At 41.0% G+C, this 20,411-nt stretch overlaps 1 protein-coding gene across 1 annotated transcript in view; it reads left to right on the forward strand.

The window, feature by feature from the left end:
• The window catches only part of LOC146856261 (volume-regulated anion channel subunit LRRC8C-like), a 149,041-nt gene that overhangs the window by 33,558 nt on the left and 95,072 nt on the right, over positions 1 to 20,411 (forward strand). Inside the window, exon 2 of the mRNA XM_085651226.1 lies at positions 2,796 to 2,938. Coding sequence (XP_085507352.1) covers positions 2,801 to 2,938 — 138 coding nt within the window. The 5' untranslated portion in view covers positions 2,796 to 2,800. The remainder of the gene's footprint in view (positions 1 to 2,795; positions 2,939 to 20,411) is intronic.

The raw sequence follows: 20,411 nt of genomic DNA on the forward strand, positions 1-20,411 counted from the left end.
CTCTTTTGGCTAAATAAAAAAAAAAAAAAAAAGGTATTTCCCCCAGGTAAAATTTGATCCGAGCCATTGAACAAGCTCCTGACCCTCAAAACAAAGACCAGCTCAGATCCTTTTTAGGACTTGCTGAGTACTATGCAAAATTTATACCATTATTTGCTGACAAAACTGTACATATGAGAACCTTAATGAAAAAAAACAAGTCGTTTTTGTGGGATGACAATTGCATGAATAAATTCAGACAATTGAAATGTCATATTGCTTCTGAGTTTTGGTGGCCAGCTATGGACAAATCTATTGAACGTAAGGTCAGAGATTGTATAGAATGTTGTATCAGCGATAAATCTCAGAAGACTGTATCCTATGATCATCTTCCTGTTTACAGACCCTCTTGTGTGTGGGAATGTGTTTCCTTGGACATTGCAGGTCTCATGTGTTTGGGTCAGAATCCTGTTTACGCCATCATACTTATTGATCAATTATCTCAGTGGCCTGAGATTAAAATAGTTCCTAATATTACCGCGAAAGTTGTGATCCAGTTTTTAAATGAGGTGTTTGAAAGAGAAAGTTTCCCTGAATCTCTTATTACGGATAATGGGGTACAGTTAACTTCCACCGAGATGAAAAGTTTTCTTGAAGGTCATGGCATTGTTCACAAACGTTCTTCAGTCTATTATCCCTAGAGCAATGGGATTGTAGAGAGGTGGATCAAAGTATTTAAGGAGGGGTTACAATTAGCCATTTCCAATGGCAAGAATTGTAGTCAAGCCATTAGTGAAGTTCTTTAGAGTTACAGGAATACTCCTAGGAATATAGGTGATCTTTCGCCTTTTGAAAAAATGAGGGGTAGGAAGAGTGTGTCTAATAGGAGTCAAGCATGGATGAGAGATTTATTGCTCAACAAGAACGACAAAGCAGTGTCTGTTCAATGCTGTCATGATAAAGTTGTCATTTCTCCTGTTAAAGTCAATGATTGGGTATGAGTGAAGAAAGGTAGGTTTGTCAAATCCGGGGAATCTCGGTTTTATCATCCTTTGAAAGTGGTTCGTGTTGGTCGTCAGGTGGTAGAATTATCTGATGGAAATGTTTGGAGTTTATCCAAAGTGGTGAAGATTCCTCAGTGGTTGTGGCCTGATGAAAAGTTTACTGATTCTACTGATATGTCATCACCCAAACTTTGTTACAGCAGAGTAAATTGGAGAAAGTCAATTTCTTCAAAAGGTGGAATTCTGAATAACCACCATATGCAAAGAACTCGGCAACGCCCTGTTTGGTATAAAGATTGTTATGTGAGCAAGTGTTGTTTTTCGGTATTCTTATATCATTGTTATGTTATTCATACATACTGTACACATGTTTTTATTTATTTACATATGTTACTCTTTTTGTGTTATTTACACATGTTTTTTTTATTTATGTACATATGTTACTCTTCTTGTGTTATTCTTTTAATTGCCAACGTAGGGAAATGTGTGGTGTCTTGCCAAAAAACCCTTCTGGAATCTGGAACGCCTCCCGTGCTCCAGTTTCCAAGTTAGAGAGTTTGACCCAGGCTTACTAGTTAGACGTTATAATGTATTCTCCTAAATAATAAAATACTTTACCTTATTTGAAGCGTGCTGAGATGCCTCATTATTACACAGTGCATTGCAGAGGTGTAAGTTATAGTTAGCTCAGGTAACTATAACTGCTGAATTTCTATGGTTGTGTATGTGTGAAAACTGAGCCTGACTATGACATCCCTGTAACCATTATTTTTTCAGTGAATATATATATATAAGTGTGTGTGTATATACATACATACTTGGTTATGATGTAGTTATATTTATTTACACATGTTTTTATATAGTGCCAAGCATGTCACTGAGTTGCCATGTCAGTGCAATTCAACAAAATCAGTTGATATCAGAAAGATGCTTCTCAAGGCATAGCCTTAAAACTGAAGTAGAAACATGCTTTTAAACTTTTGCCCTCTGCACTTCTGTGGAAGCTTCGATACAGCTTTTCATGTAAGTCCCTAATATTGATGAAAATGCAACAATTTTGACAGCACTGTTATAGAGTTAGAAAAATCAAAAATATTTAGATTTTTTTCACACCAGTCAGTTTTTTTCAACTTTTTCCTTAAAGGCAGAAACACAAGCTTGAGTTTTAAAATTGGTGAAGGATTTGAGTATTTGATAAGACGACACACCAAATTAAAACAGTTTTAACAAAAATGCAAATGTACATGACTCCGACTGGTTGATAGGAGAATTGGATTCTTCACCTTCAAAGCCTTCTGTATCATCTAATTTGCAGTAAACTTAAGCCTCCCGCCCTACATGGCTAGCAAGATCAACACCATGCTGAACAATTGCAGCATTTTTAAATACGTACAAAGTGTTGGAATGATGAATTGGTTGCTTTATAAACCGTGTATATACGTATGGAAAAAAAAGTTACATCTAGGAGCCTACTCAGTGTAAATGAGGGTAGATAGGTTGCGTCTATTTGAATACTTTTATTAAACTGTAGCTAGGATGTAAAACTTTTAGTGCCCTTGTCGGTACCATTCTATACCTCTTAATCTTGGCAAACAATTGCTTTTCACTGAACTGCTCTGTAGATACCATACTTTAAAGGGCAAAGTGTGAAAACTGCCCCTAACCTCGTATTTAGGGTGCTGCTATAGGAGCCTCTGATCACTGTTAATGCTAAATACATCAATCTCAAGCCTGGAAGTTATTGTGTCATTATACAAACCATTAATTAAAATGTTTGTTGTGTGTGTTTTTCTGTTCTTTTTTTTTTTATAGAAAATATGATTTTTTTGACAGACCTGACTGTCTTCAGCTCACAGAATCCAGCGTTAAGGATCTTAAAACCATGGTGGGATGTCATTTCTGACTACTTAAACATCATTATGCTCATGATGTCAGTGTTTGCAGCCAGCCTTCAGGTGAGGAAACGCCAATACTTACGGAGAGCAATTTTATCCTAGCTTTTACATTTTGGCACACCAAAATGCTAAAGTCTGTTTATGGGAACTAAATCATGTGCAAGTAAGCGCTGGGCCAGCTATAGCTGCCACTGAAAGATAGGGCTGCTTTTGCGGTTAGAACCCATCAAGACCTGAAAGCACACTGAAGGAGCAATACCCCCGATCCTTATAAACACATACATAAAGTGCTGCAGAGACATAGTGCTCCAGTCTATAAAGTCCAATCCAGGGTCGGACTGGGACAAGAAATAGGCCTTGGCAGTAAAATAAAAGTGTCCCTCATTAGTTAAACAGGTACGAAAGTGGCCCACATTTGCAAATCAGGCCATTTTTGAATTTGTAAAGGCACACGGTATGGGTATTTTGCAAGTTACGGAAGACTGCATGCATTTGTATTTGCTGCAGGCAATGCCTATAGTAATATCAGGGTAATCAACCGTAAAAAAGTCCCACTTTGCTATAAAACAGGCCCACAAACCGCTGAAAAAATAGCCCATACACTGACCTGTCAGACAAGCCTGTCGGGCACTGCCTGATTGCACCTGTAGGCCAGTCCGACTCTGGTCAAATCTACATTTTGGGTTATTCCATAAGCTTCTCCTAAGAGCTTCCTAAAAACCTTAAGTTGTGTATACAATACTCATTAAAAAATGTGCATTAAAGTTTAACATTTTGCTCTATTCAAATATTTCTCCCTCTCCCAAAAATCGAAGGGAACTTGATTTGTTTGCTATAGTCATTTGCTAGGTGAAATGTGGGGCAGATAATTAAATAATTTCCTGACTTGCTTTTAGCTCCTTGTCAAACCATTTGTACAAGTATGAGCGTGCACATTAGCAGTGGGAGAAAATTCTCAAAATAAAACCAAATATCCAGGATTATGCCCTATTTGCATTGCAGCAAACATTCCTTTTTACACAACAAGAACTCGACAAAGTGAGACAGAGCTTGACTATGTGTACTCTGATGTGTATGATATTAATGTCCTGGATTAATACAGTTACTTTGTGATATCACTCTTTGTCAAATTGATGTAACAGGGAAACGAGGACTACAACTACATTTTCTCTATTTCTCAAGCCTCTTCAGGTGGACCAAAAGTATACCCACATCAAGCTTATGTTTTTTATGTGGCATTCTATGCTGTGGGTTTGATTCTGATATTGAAATATAGTAATGGCAAGTGCGTAGATGGGACAGCTTCAGAAGACTGATTTAAGTTTCTTGACATTTATAATTCATACATCGAGACATCCACAAGTGACAATGGTTGGTATGTGACTACTGCTGAGAAATGTTGAATTTGGGGCTTTTTTGGAATATATGATTGATTTTAATTTTCAAGTGGCTTCAAGAGATAATTCTTTGGTTGAAAGCCTTGGATGGAAAGGCACCTAAAGGCCTTTGTCGCATAATTTGCATCTGGAATGGTGTGTAGAATTGTACATAGACAGAAAGCACCGACTTGATATTTAAGTGAAGAAAAAGTGAAAGATTTTTAAAAAGAGCTTCTTTACTGTATTTGCTTTAATTGTTTTATTGTAGACCAAGTGCAAGTTTCACCATATCTGTTTGTGGCCTCTGTGCCCAGACAATTACTAAGCATCAGAGTAAGACTAGAATGGAGGTTTTTGACAGGACTGCTGTTATTAGTTGGGACAAAGAGGTTCAGCGAATCAGATCCTTTTGTCCACATGCTCCCTGTTGACCCTGTACTTAACTGAAAGGTACACACACCAGGACACTGCCGCCATGGCCATACCCAAAAAGCATAAGTATGTCTCTGTTTCCTGTCTATTCGCAGGTGGCTTCAATGGATAGTACAGCTGCGGTTAAAGGTTGGGAGTGGAGTCCACCACTGTCTATAGGAAAAGAAAGCACAACATGGTGTTCCCATCAGGCCCTTGAGATTCAAGGCTGCAGGCTGAAATGTCACTGAAGCAGGCAGAAAGGGAGTTGGAGCTCAACTGTAAAAGAGATGGGTTCAGGAACACCTTCTTTTCTCTTCCAGTAAATAATTAACTGCTCCAGGGACTGGCTCACACTTCTCTCTTTCTTAGAACCAACCACGGAAGTGTATCACTGAAAAGCATAGGATCTTTCCTTCCTTCTGTATATAAAGTGTTGCAGTGACTCATATCCTTCTAAGAAGATCAAACACAAGGGCATATGTACAAGCACTGGCGTTAAAGATCTCTAACTCTAGTTAGCAGCAGTATTTTTATCGCCGCTTACCGCTGAAAACTATCGCCATGTTAGCAGCGTATTAATAAGTCGTCGCTACATGGTGATAGTATCAGGGATCGCGGGGAAAACTGCTGCTAACATTATTGCGATGGCAATAGGAATTCCGGCGTTAGCGGGCGAAAACTACCAATAGGCCCATTAGCGGCAAAAAAAAAAACACGTTAGTCAACCCAACGTGAATTTGTTTTGCCTCTAATGCAAAAAATAGCCTATCAGTCAACCTCCAATGGAAAATAGGCATACAAACCAATACAATGCAGAATGGAGCAGCCAGGGCCAAGTGCAGCACACATCAACAACCACTGCAAGCCACCCAACATCCAGAATGACCAGGATGAGAGCCAGTATGCCTCGCTGGACCTGCGCCTGGAGCCTGGATGCGTCGCTGGACCTGCGCCTGGAGCCTACAAGCATCGCTGGACCTGCGCCTGGAGCCTGGATGCGTCGCTGGACCTGCGTCTGGAGCCTGGAGTGGGATGCGGAGGAGCTGTGGAGTCGATGAGTTGTAGTGGTAGACGTTGAGGCGCAGCGATCGCCCGTACCTGGTGGTGAAGTCTGGCCAGTCGTATGGAGACACATTGCTGACCTGTGTGAGAAGACCGCCTTGTGCCCCTTGGAGCTGTGAATGGTAGAGGCGCTCCTGCGCACCAATGTAGGGAGGTCTGCATCGCATACTACGATCCACCACTACACCGGGGTGCACAGAGAGGATTACCAATGGTGGGCGGCACCTCTCCGCATCACAGGCCGGATGAGGTTGCGCTGGCCAGACGCTGTGGAGGGTGAGGCTGCTGAACTGCGCCAAACTTGTGTTGCGGGAGCGCTGCAAGTTCACGCCTAAGGGGACATCAACTGCATTGGGAGGTTCTCCAGCAGTCTTGGCGGCGACTGCTGTACCCACGCTTGTGAAATCCCACCTGGCTGAGGCTCCTGCTGGGTGAGTCACAGATTTGGAGAGAGTTTAGCGGATTGCACCACAGTGTCAATGTCCAGGTAAGGAGAAGGTGGGATACGTAGTAGAGGAGGCCCGGGGGTCAAGTCGCCCAGGCCTAGCACCAGTAGATGATGTGCCGGCTCCTCCGCTATAGCGGAAGAGCGTTGCCACACTGCTTCCAAGCAGTGGAAGAAGAGGAACAATCATCACATGATGATAACTTCCTGATGTTATCGTGCCATGTTTCCTTTGCAGGCGGGAGGGTGGGTAGGGCTGCTCCACTCATGGAGCAGGCCAGTGGCGGAGTGGCATGCCCACTCAAATGCGGAGTGACTGTTTGATCGGCCCGCTCAGGCCGCACAAAGCAGTCATGCGCACTGTCCGGGACTCAATGCAGGCTGCATTACAGCCTGCATGGCGAACATGCCCACACCTCCAGCCCCTGGCTGAACGCCTCGTCCTGGCGCCACTGACCAATCCCTATTCCACATTGCAGTGTTGTGATTGGCTTAGGGGAGGGAGCCTGACTGCCTACTTCCTGTTCCTGGAAGCAGACTCAGGAGAGCAGGAGCAACGAAGACACGGGACCCGGCCTCAAGGTAAGATTTCTCTCATTTAAATATTTACAACACCCGCTCACACACACACCCCGGCATCCACCCCCCATCCAGTGTTCGTTCAGGCATTTCCCATTTCCCAGCTGTCCAGTCCCCCTGCAGCACATGGCGGCCGCTGTACAGCCATGCGCAGCGGGCGTACCACTGGTGTGCCAAAGGTATATATGGAGTTACGACGGATATCATTATATCGCATTCCATTACAATGCATACTAATACTAGGCATATTGCAACAGTAGGGAAGGTGTTGGATTGCGGAGATGTAAACATTACTGTTCCCACTTCAGTGGGTGCAACCCTAAATCTGACCCTTGCACCCCAAAGCAAACCTTTAACCCTAAAATTCATCTTTGAGCCCCCAAAACACACCCTAAAAATCATATTTGACCCAAATGCACACCCCAATTTTCATATTTGACTCAAATACACACCCCAATTGTCATGATTGACCCCAAAACACACTCCAAATTAAAAAAATTACCCCATAATACACCCCACATTTAATCTCTGACACCCCATACCCATAACCACCCTAAAAATACCCCATTACTGACCTCACAATGCGTTGTAATGGAATGTGATGTAAAGGCCCCAGCGTTGTTGGGTTTGCGTTCTAAAGGCATTACGATATAATGCCTGCGTTGTAATGGACGTCTCCCGTGCCAAAGGCACGCCATAGGCAAGCCCATCTGCGTCCGTCTGCGGCTGGACCGCGCTCAACACCAAGGACCCTTCCTCTCGGACACTCCAGCTCTACGGCGCCAGCACCCACCTCACCATCAACCCTGGATACCAACATCTGCTCCGGACCGGACATCGCCTTCACTGACGGCTACTAAATCAACCGCAAGGACCACCCCGACAATCCAGGAGGAGGCATTGTCATCACCTACAGAAGCACACTCCGACTGACCACCCACTCTAATGACCCAATGGTGACTATGGAACACCTCAACTTCCAGATCCTGAACAACCCCAACCCCATCCTCTGCGGCACCCTCATCTGGAGGCCCCCCGGGCCATGGATACCCATTCTACAATACCATTTTAGACCTCATTGCACACCAGGCTCTCCCATCCACCGACGACATCCTACTCGGCGAACTCAAGTTCCACCTGGACAACCCCAGTGACCAGATTACCACCCTCTCCTGCCGTAGATCCCCAACATCAGACTCAAGCAGCTAGTCACCGCAGCAAGCCACATAGCAGGACACATGGTCGAGCACGTCTCCTCCGCCATCGGGACCTTCATCTACAGCCACACCATCGGACTCTCCTGGACCGACCATCATTGTATACATTACGGCTTCATCATGCCCACCGTACATAACCGCCATCATCGCCCCCCTCGCAGCTAGATCAAGGTCACCGAAGTACGTCTTGTCAACTCCCTCAGCAGCACCAATGCTTATAGACGATGACACCGCAGCACGCAACCGCCACCGATGAATCTCCAACTCCGCCGACACCCGGGCACCCCTCAAGAACGGCACTGCGTCAGTACCTTATGCCTGCATGATGACAGGCTTAAGGGTGACACAGTGCCACAAGGATAGGCTGGCCCCATGCATTGCTGGAGTTGCGTCATGGTTGTGACGCAACTGCAGCAATGGGTGACTTTAGCGCAGACAGATACGTCAGGATTCCAGACTTATCTGTCATTACTTGCGTAATGGAGTGCTGTCCAGTTAATACAGCACATGAGTGGTGTCACAAGAAGGGGGTAGTGAAAAGTGTTGCAACACTGTCTTGTCACATTTTTCATGAGTGAGGCCCAGGAATGCGCACTATCTTATTGATGGTGAACAGTCCTGCACTATAGTTTTGTCGCAGGGCAGCGCAGCAACATTGCTTGCAGCGCAGTCCAGCTACAGAACCTGCTGAAATGAGGTCCCAAGGGTTATCTACATTATTAAGACCCGCTTTTTTCTGGTCTTAAGTTCCAGCTGCTAACGGCCTTTAGCGGCTGTTTTTTTTTAACATATCGCGGGTCCAGGCGATGGGTTTAAATATTGCGAAGTGGGATAAGCGTGCGTTTTTGCACTGGAACGCCTACCTTGCATGTCATTAACGATAGTTATCGCTAACCTGAGTGGCGATGCTGAAAGCGGCAGGTATCGCCAGAAAGCTGTTGCTAATGGCTGTTAGCGACAGCTTGTTAATAGGGCGATAAAAATATCGCCGCTACCGCGGCGTTAACTCATTGTACATATGCTTCACAGTGTGTTAGAATTAGACAATTTTCATCTAAATCTAAGAAGTTGGAGTGTGGAATCCCTCAGGGATCCTTGCTGTCCCCTCATCTTTTCAATCTTTACAGTAGACCTTGCTGAAGCAGAAATCGTTATAAATAATACAGTTTACCATCTCACAAAGGACTGATCCCCGCTTGTCTTCTTTATCTTTATGGATGTGGTCAAAAGTGTGATAGACGTTAGATGCCGTGTTAGAGAAGATCAGGAGCAAATCATCACATAAAACATAATCATAATTTCTACTCTAAATTCAGTTAACAATGAGAGCTTAAGTTAGTTTTTATGGCCTTTATTGTTATTCAAAGTTTAGTAAATTATTTTATTTGATTAGTTCAATGTTTCAATCATTTAACAGAATTGATAATAAAAATATGGTTAGATCAAAATCAGAATAATGCATTAGGCATGTTCCGTAAAGGAAATACTCCCTAGTCTAAGAATGGGGCTAAAATGGTGTCAGTAAAAACTCCTGAAGAGTTCAAGTTAGAATGAAAAGAGTGAGATCAAGCATAAAGCTCAAAATTCAATTCAAATATATATATCAATCCAAACAAAAATTCCCATAAAGAGAGATTTATGAAACTCTGTAGAGTCTCAGTGCAAATGAAAAAAAATAGGATATGTCTGCAGCAGCAATAGCAACTGCAACCAGCAAAAAGGTCTGGCCAGAATGCCTGTGCCTAAAGCGTAGGAAATGGGTCTGGGAAGTGGTTAGGCAAAAAGAGTTAACCTACTCTAGGAGCACATATTATTATTATCAATCGAAAAGAAATGATGCAGTCCCTGTTGCATCTTCTCCTCTTATTCAATCAGCTTTCGGTATTTTTCTGAGCATAGGCACACTCCTTACTTTCTCACGCAAATCACAATGGACAACAGACATTTATTATCGAGTGTGCAACTTTATTGAATCAATTTGACCTCACAGCAGGTCTTTCGATTTAGACCTCCTTTCCCGCAAGCATAACTACATCTCTAACCTTCTAAAAAGGCAGATTGTATGTTAACTTAACTTTGAAACAACTGTTGTAACGAGAAATAATTTAGCACAAAATCTTCAGTTAGAAAATAAAACAAATATGTTAAAAGTCCACCTTTCAGATCATGTACTGTATTTCTTGTGTGATTATGCTTCATAATTCTATTAAACGCTAAGATTTTAAAATCATTCCAGAACATTATTGTATTAATCAGAAACATTTGTGTGAGGCATTCATTAAAGGCATGGCCATGGAAAGGTCAAGTATTAAACATTTTATGCGTGTTTCAGCATATCTAGTCAGGCCACTTGTGAAGCAATGTTGCTTGGCGCATTTTGAGGCCTAGTACGAATAAGTATACCTGGTTACTACAATTGCACGTTTTTAAATGTGTTTTTGGTTCAGGATTAATTGGACGGTAATACTGCACATTTAATTTTCACTATATTATTTTGCATTTTAATAAAACTCCCTATCAATTCCCCCCTCTGATCGATACCTTAACCATTACACTTTTGCATGTGATAACGCTTAGATCCCCCTTTCATCTTCAGTTGAGTCTGGTCGTTTTCTCTTTAAAATTTTAAATTGTTTTGATTTTTTGCAATTTTCATTGATGTGATAATTCAATGCTATTTCCTGTTCTTTCTTCTGTTAATGCAATATCTACAGCCTTTGAGAAAAGCAAATAAGGAAAACAAAGCCCTTCTATTATAATTGACATAAAAATAGCTTTCAGGATTCCTTCTCCTTCAGTGACAAACAAGTTTACAATTGTGTGAATTTACTTTCCAAAATTTTACAAAATACAAGGTGCTTCTAATTGTTCTAATTCAAGTTTTGGATCAGAAATGTTCTTTGCGAATTCTTGAATTTTCTTGCTTTTGTCTGGAATATATGAACAATGCTGAATTTAATCATCTTGCAGACGCCGCCTTTGTCCGCAAGCAAATGTCTAATGCTATCCTGCTTTGCAAAACCATGAATCTAATAGCTACTAATTCGCCATTTACAACTAATAAAGCTCAAGACATACTGGTTATCAGCTTGTTCACAACTATTAAAAGTTTTCTCATCTTCACATCATTCAGTATAACTCCTGTTGGTGGTATAATTGCACCAAAAATGTCTCCCACTAATTGAGTTCTATCTTCTGTGTGTCTGTGTAATGGTGTCATTGGTAATGCATCTTAACTATATATATGATACATCTTAGGAAGCAATACAGCTAAATAGAAAATACCCTCACAATCAGCCGGTAACTGAAATTAAGCATCTTGTCCACAAACAAAATAAACTCCTGGAATTGCAGTATTTTCCCCTTGTACAATTTGCCTTGTGCCCCCATGAATTCAAATATGTTTTCCCATCTACTAATCTGTCATTCCCAGCTACTAATCCCCACATGTCTAGTTCTACTGTGTGTTCCTCGTTTGTAAACACAGATTTTCCCTTTTCGTCTTCTGCCTAATTTCAGCCAATTTTCTTCTTAAACTCTTCTTCTTCTCTCTCCCAAACATTTTTCAAAACATCTTCTTCCCTATCTGTACTATGTGATATGTAAGTGTTTCTTCCCTCTAATGCCATAACAAAGACTTTCTCTAACAGTCTTATTAAAGTTTTAGATTGTTTTTGTAAGCCTTGACACTATCTATAGGCGTAGACTGTCTAAAGTAATCCAAGCTGTGCCCATTTCTTTTGCTTTTAAACTTATGCTTTGCTGTAATGGTACTCTAGAAAGTTTTACATCCTCATTTGAGTAGAAATATATTCAAAACGTTCTCACCTATATACACATGTAAACAGTATACTACGTGTGATTGTATATGACAATGGAATATGATTGTAGGTACCCTTTTCTGCAGCTGATGATGGTAGGGGCATAGGCATAACAGTGCTTTGCGTCCATAGTCTGTTTGTATTCTTTCACTAATCTAGAATAAACGTTAGTTGTGTAATCATCTCTTTTGTAGCTTGCAAATGATGATTTCAATTGCTCCTAATCTGTTGTGTGCGTGAATGTTGCAGTTACATTTGTAGATCTAATTTCTTTATCAGATGTTAACTAGAACCCTACTAACACTATTATAATCGTTAACGCTGCTATTACGAAAATAGGACCTATAATAATCTTGCATCTATTTCTCAGGCAACATATGTCTGTCTGTAATCAGATAGTTTAAGCCAAATGTACAGCAGTAGTTTAATAGTTCAATTCAAAGTTTTCTCCAAACAATGCTCTTGCAAATGGTTTATGTTAAAAAGCCTCTTTTACACAGTCTCTTTTAATTCAGAAATATTTGTATGGACAACCTTAACTCTACTTCCTGTTCTTTTAAAATGTTATCCCTGCTCTTCAACTGCAGCCTTGGACCTAGGTAAATCTTCTTAAAACAAATAAGGAATATTTTATTTCAGTATTTGGCACTTTCCAAGCAATTTTAGTCTTTCAAATGTCTCTCAATTTTTTTTTCAGATGTCTTCATCAAACAGCTTTATCCAATTTTTGTTACTGATGTGTTACATTGGGGGTCAAACAGTTCAGATTTCTCATCACACACTTAATCCACTGATACGTTCAGCTCTTGATTCACGTAGTAAGCCCACTCATGTGCAGAATACCTTGGGCAGGGCACTCTCACTCTCTTTGATCGTCTCAGTCTTTGTTGATCTTCTTCTGTGTCACTTCCACCACATGACTCCGTCTCCTCAGTCATAGTCAGTGATATTCGAACCATGACACACTTGTTACCAGTTTCCTTTGACCATAGTTTCGTAGCCATTCAAATTTGTGGGATACTCTTCTTGTTTATTGCTTTTTCCTTCACCCAGATCCTCTGTTTGTGCTGATGCTGTTTCAATAGTCTTCTCAATTTGAGGTCTGGTGTCTTCTTTTTTGTCAGAGACTTCAATGCCACTTTGTGAAAGAGCAGGCTCTTGATTCAATGCGGCTGTCTGCAGGTCTTCAGCCCTTTCTTCTCCTTGCTGCTGTTGTGATCTTTCTGTCACTGTTCTTTGTGGATGTTCATTTTGTGGTGATGCAATCACCAGTGCTCTTCGTTCAGGCTCAGAGAATAACATCTCTTTGTATGGATTTCTTTGTCTTCTTGTTTGCATTGCATGCACCCAATTTGGTACTCCAGCACACTTGACAGCAGTGTAGTAGTATTGGTAGTAGTATCATCTTTATTCGGTTTCAAATTTTAAAACCATAAAAGCACAAAAGAAATACAATTAAAAGCACTCCTTTCAGCAGCATACCAAAATACAGGGACATAAATAGGCGAACACAGAAATGCAAGGTCAGAAATGTGTTGCATACAATACCACGTTGATAAAGATTTGATCCAGGGCACAATATAGCACCACTCTAGGAAAGAGGATCAAACATAAAAGCCATACATTTCGAAGTGCATAGTGCCGGGAAGGGTAAGCATAACACAACCTAACTAATCACAGCTGGACCGGAGTCTAATAGCAGATTTTAAAAATGTAGTACATAACAAACAGTGCTGCCCGTAAGGATTTGTGAAAAAATAAAAGCGGGTCACACTTGCCTAAAAGTAGCTTCTTTTTAAAACCGGAATTGGAAAAGACTTCCTGGGGGTATCATAAAAACTACAGAACATTGTAAAATGTACCATGTCCTGTGGAGATTTTACATCGCAACCACAGGGCGGAAGTATTTAACCCTTACTTTGTCCCCTAGGGTGGGCCATAAGAAGATAAAAAAGGTCAAACCTGAACCTAGTCAATTAAAATCAATCATATGAATTTATAAAACTCAGTAAATACGGCTCCTCCAGATGGGTTGTTCTTAGCATAATAAAACGACAAACACTTGATTTCAAAAGCTCCTTCCCTTCCCTAGGCACAATCTGCTGCTCGTAGAAGGCCGCCTTAATGGTGTTTAAATCCTTGGTTGGTAAAAAAGTCTCCTCTTCCCATACTCATTAGACTTCCTTCAATATATTTAAGCCACTGAACACGAGGGCCATAATGTAGGGCCACCAATACAACAAGGGGAACCCCTGCAGAGCAAATGTAGGTAGAGACTAAGGGGAAAATACTGAATAAATAATGAAGGAAAAATGCTCTACCTATTTCTTCCAGAATGTACAATGTATCATTTAATAAATAGGCTGACACTCAAACTAAGGCTGGTCATGAGAAAACAAAAAACAGTTTCAAGGTAAGAAACGAAGTCAATTAATGAATGTTTTTATTTTTCACAAGGATTAATGTTCAGACAAACGTATTCAATACATGTACTGATTCATAATTTAATAAAGTAGACATCAAAAGATACACAAAAACCAAAAGTTCAAAAGGTCCCAGACATCATCCACTACACACAAATTCACACACTTATACCGGTATCACAACACGCCAAAATCAAACTTCATACTAATAAAGATACAAAGATACAAAAATGGTCAAAAAATGACCCGAATGAGAACGGCTCAAAATGGCCACAATAAACAATATATAAATAGAATCATGGAAAAAACATTTGATACAATGTTGAGAGGTCCAAATTGCATCTAAGGAATTGGGGCTCGGGTGGACTTCAAAGAAGCGCCGACGCGCGTTTCGGTGAACGCACCGAACAATGGGTGCCACCTTCCTCAGGGCAAAACAGTAAGGAATTTGAGTATATTTTTCTGGGACCTAGCAAAAAAATAATACATCAAATTATAAGCCAAGTATTGATCAATAACAAAAAAACAACATGATTTGTATACAAAAATATATTTAAGAACAGACCATTAGTTACAAGTGTCAAAAGCTAGGCATGAATTTTTTTTTTTTAAATGCAGAGAAAAACTAGAATGTCCTGATAAAAAGGCGGGAGAAGGGGAAAACAAAAAAGGAGAGAATGGGGAAAAAGAAAAAGAGAAAAAAGGAAGGAAAAAACAAAAAGAGCAAAAAGACAAAAAAAGGGGAAGGGAAAGAAGAAAGAAGAGGATAAGGGAGAGAAAGAAGGAAGAAAAAGAAGAGCATGTCAATAGCGCCTAATGGGATTCTAAAGTCGCTAAAGGCGTAAAAAGAATGGCCGGAGTAATGGAGGCTTTCCTGCTTACCTGTATCGGCTATAACTATAGCTATCGAGTCAAGCTGGCGAAGTGGCGGCAAGAACAATCTGGTCACAGACTGATAGTAGAAGCGTACCAAGACAAAGGTCTTCTAAGTGAATTGAACCTCAAGCTCTAAAAGGAACAATGAAAATAGAAGATTGAGAAAACATAAAAATCTAACAGGGGCATAGGCAAGATGATAACGGAAGGCTTTTGACAGGTCAGGTATCCCCTAAGAGAATAGGACGGTTCTAGGTAAAGGCACGAGAATAGGGGCAATGGCTGAAATAGTTGCACGGATACAGCTCAGGTGTGGTAGTTAATTACATATTATAAAACGCCGATGGCGCGAATACGCTAAAAAGAATATAAGGGCCAAATCGGGGGCTCGTTAAACGACGAACTCAATTTATGTCACACAATGCTATCAGGAACGTCGTAATCAAGTAAAAAGACTTCACCTGTTAGGAATTGTTTAGGGGCTCAAGATCTTGATCGGAGTTTTCGGAGAGAGGATTAAAGAAGGTCCTGGATGGTCAAAGAGGGAACTAATACAGAAAAAGTAAAAAAATAAAAAATAACTCCGTAGAGGTGATAACAACGAAGCATGCTAAATGAGCAAAATAAAATAGAAAAACTGACCATGCCGATAAGGGCGGATTTTACTATTGCTTTGAAAAGGCGCCATAGGGTGGTCCACTTAAGAGACTCCTCGTCACGGTGCTCTCACTGAACTGAAAAATATAATAAAATAAAATGCTATGAAGTGTAATGCACAAGAGGGAAGTGCAATGCGCTGAAGTACGGCGCACCATCTAAGTACGGTACCTTTTGGGAGATGTATCCATCGCGGAGACCACCCGACAAAAGGATCGACAAAACAGGAAAAATCTCTTCGAGTTAACAGGTGAAAATACTCGTAACCAGATGGTCCGAAGAACAATCTGACGTGTTGCAGGGTCATTTAAATAGACCAGTGGCCGATCAGTTCTAGACGCAAGGGGGCGTATCTTATACTTAAAGGGCCAGCGGGTCAAATCTGTCCGTGACCGATGGAAAGAAAAAGAAGAGGCATATCTATGCAAGAGGACGTATCTTGTGCTTAAAGGCCCAGCGGGTCAAATCTATCCATGACCGATGAAAAGAAAATAATTCTAAAAGTCTAGTTGCAAACGTCATCACAACAAAGCGTGGACTCATACCACGAAGAGGCGTATCTATGCTAAGAAAGCCTGCGAAACAGGGTCTGTCCGCGACTATTAAAAAGCAACAAATTCCAAAAATCACGTGGAAAAGGCGGTAACAAACAAAGGGGTCCAAAATAAGAAATCAACAGATATAATCTAATACAGATGCAGTATAGTGAGCAAGGCTGCAATTTAGTATCTGTTCGAGGGCAGACAGAAAAGCACCCGATATAATTTCAAAAAGATAACTGGTGATGTAGGGCCAAGCAGTCTTTTAAGATCGCTTTATTTAATGTGGTCCCTTTATCTGCCCAAATTTTTAACCATAGGGCCCGGGGCAAAATGCTGTTAAATCAATAATATAAGTCATGCCAAGCTCCTCGTGTACAGTGAAGGAGGGAGTACCCTGGGGGATGGATAAAAGTTGTCTCAAGAACTTGTTTTCTACAGTTTGGAGAACGTCTGTATTAGTATACCCACAGATTTTGCGGCCATAAAGTGCCTTAGAAATGCACTTGGCCCTATAGATCTTTAATAGGGCCCCTACCGTTCTTTTTCCTATTCTAGAGGCAAGGTTAAATATGGCTGCAGAGTCTCATGCCAGGTAATTTTTCTTACGAATGAGTTGGGGCCCCCATTTCAATTTAGTATCTATCAAAACCCCCAGGTAGGAAAATACACTCGACTTTGGGTATCGGTGAAAGCCCTACCTTACGGGCCCCCACTTGTATGATATAGGACTTAGAGTTGTTAACCTTCATGTCCTGTTCCCTCATGAAATGAACAAAAGAGACTTGGTTTGCAGGCCCCGTTCGGTCCTGGCCATTAAAACAGCATAGTCTGTGTAGAGCAGAACTGGGAGCCCTCGCCGTCCCACCTGAGGAAAATTGACCTTGGTCTCCAGTAAGGTCTTCTCCAAGTTATTAATATAGATATTAAATAAAAATGGGGCCAAGATGCAACCCTGGCGGACCCTACTCCGTATAGGGAAGGTGCGTGAAACCTTCTGATCTCCTGAGTATTGCACATCAGCATTAGTGTCTCTGTGTAAATCATGTAAGAAGAAAACGATGTCTCTATCCACCCCAGTGGAGAGCAGGATCCACCACAGCTTACTTCTATTCACGCAATCAAATGCGGTGTAAAGGTCCATAAAGGCTAAGAAGATTGTGCAAGGGCGCGCAACTTTGTATTTATTTGCTAGCATAAAGAGATTCAGGCATTGGTCAATCGTTGAGTGACCGGGATGGAAACCATATTGTGCGCCGTAAAATATATTATTTTCTCCAGCCCAATTAGACAGCAGCCCAATTAGACAGCCTATCTAACAATATCCGGCCAACAACTTTGCCACTGATTCCAGTAAGGAATTCGGCCTATAACAGTGTGCAGTGTCTCTATTCCCCCTTTTTGATCACCGGGACGATAGTGGAGGTGGCCCATGAGGCTGGAGGATGAATTTAACAGAGAAGCACTCCTTTTTAGATTCTTTTGTGCGTTGTTTAGCTTAAAACTACCTCTATTGATTAAACTGATTTGAAGGACCAGCGTGCTGCAGTGGATAGCACATGTTGTCTACACTGTGCCAGTAACTTGACCAACCTATCATAAGCCACTGGGACTCAGCCTCTGCGCACTATTGCTGTGGTGAATTACCAACTCAATAATACTTTTCAATTAAAATATTCTTAATAAACCATATTCTAATTATTAATCAAGCACATTCGCAAGTGTTTAAAATGAATAAACTAAACAATACACTGGTTTGTTATTCATCCAAACATTTTATACAGTGCAACAAGTAATCTTTTCTCCTGTGATAAACTTGAATTAAACAATACAGGTTCAAAGCATTAAATCCGAAAATTTCCAGAAATTGCCCAATGCATTACGTGCCTAGTTGGCCCTTCTTCGGGGGCCTGCGATCTGCGAAAACTATATACACATAAAGTATTTTAGGTTACTCACTTAAGTTGTTTGGATTATATACATTGTTACAAGCAAATTAAAAGCATCGTTCAATACAAGGAAAATAAACTCTTTACTTACATTTCTTATTGGGAGCTATGAGAGCATTTATGGCATGTTCAAAACGAAAACAATAAACAAAGAAACCCTGTAAGAAAAATCCGCCATCAATATTACACTGTGTGCCCTCCACCATAGTGACCACTTCTTCGAAATACTTACAATGCAAACTGAATTCCTGCATTCAATGGAAATCTGCAAGCAAATAACAACAAACTACTGAAAAACCCTCGACTCACTAAAACCGCCCGACTCTGCCGATGACCAACAGAAGTCACACATACCTTCCTCATGAGAGCTGTTCCGTGGAGTTCACCAAAGAGGAGACTGCAATGCCATCTGTAACAAACAATCTATTGTGAATGACCCTCTGAAACTTGGGGGCACAAAAAAGTAACCGAAAAACGACTCCCCTCACCTTCTTCAACTTTTTAGCTACGACGCTCGTCTTCTTGCAACTATTTTCCAAGCAACTGCCTCCGCATACTCCTCATTTGATACTGGTCAACTGCGCTTCTGCTCAAATATCCGCTTTAGACCCGGAAGTACTTTCCGCAACCCTTGTGTAAACATAAACAACGGACTACCTCACCACTTAAACTTACACAGCCACCATCATGAAAATCCACATTCTCGAAAAATCACTATACTAGGGTGTATAACTACCGGAAAACGACTCCAAAAATACAACCAATTGTACCCACACAGGTTAAAGAAAACAATGTAAAATAGATATTCACACTGCCGTTCATCCACGCAAGTGATCACGAAATGAAAATGAACGTAAAAGAGAAATAATAAACAAAAAATGCTCTCTTCATCAAAATATAAACCAAGGTTTCATTGAATTAATGCTCATGACTTCATGGATACAATACATAGTGGAATACCACAGAAGATGTTAACTCTTTCAACTTTGAAGATGTCACATTTTGGTTACAGAAAACATGAGTAATCAATTTTATCATTCATACCCTTTGGGTCCTGGGTCTCAAGTCTTCTAATCCAATATATTTCCCTTTGCAGCAGGGATCGAGTACAAGCCATGCCAGGGTATTGGGCAACTTTCTCTATCACTGAAAACTGCATTTGGGCTATACTGTGCCTTGCTTCTTATCAGTGTGTAACTAAACTACTGTTTTTATTCTGTTAGTACTTTTATGCTCAGATATACGAATTTTGAATTTTTGCTCAGTTTTACCAACATACAGCTTCCCACAGGGACATTTTATGTAGTAAATTAGATTATTAGTATTGCAGTCTGAATCATGAAATAATTTAACTGTTTTTCCTATCTGTGGGTGATGTAATATATTTCCAATAATCACATTGTTACAGTGAACACAATTTGAACACTTTTTCATGCCTTGATATACCTTCTTCCAACTTTTTGGAGGAGCCATCAAAATCTCTTTTAAATTTTTCGATCTAGTAAAAGCAAACAAAGGTGTTTGTTGAAATATATCCTTGAAATCTGACTCACTTTGGAGAAGCTCCCAACGATTAATGATAATCTTTTTGATCTTTTGAGAACTTGTTGGCAAGTTGTATAAGAGTGTGACCAATTTAAGGAAAACGTCTTCCCCCCACAACCCGGAGAAACTGACGCCCAAAAATCTATATGAAGGTCAGGAGATTCCATCCAGGCCAGGAGTCTTGTTGCGGGTCATACCATGTATTCCCCGCCTCACTTCGCCCTCCGTAACCCTCAAAGCTGATTTTCCAATGCCTAACTCAGGTAGGGTGCCCTCAATGGTGGAACCCCTAAACATACCCGCAAAATGGCTGACCCAATTATTCTCAGAGAAATGGGCGTCCAATGCATTAGCTGTTCCCTCCACCCCAGTAATGGACTATTGACGATGCTCCAGAACTTTGTCATGCTCTTAATGGTGCTAGCTCCCATGAGCTTGCTCCAGGCATCCTCCTTATAAGGCTTGCTTGGGAGTACAAAGGGCCACTTTATACTGCTTTCTGTATGTTCTAATTAAAGCGTTATTTCTCAGTGTGACATGCAATGCCTTTTTAAGCGTCCTGTCCTCTAAAGAACATTCTGAGTCTAACCACCTCAGAACTCTGTCATGTTTGCTCATGGACAATGG

The sequence above is a fragment of the Triturus cristatus genome, chromosome 4_1 (assembly GCF_964204655.1).
Source record: "Triturus cristatus chromosome 4_1, aTriCri1.1, whole genome shotgun sequence".
In the NCBI taxonomy this organism is placed as follows: Eukaryota; Metazoa; Chordata; class Amphibia; order Caudata; family Salamandridae; genus Triturus; species Triturus cristatus.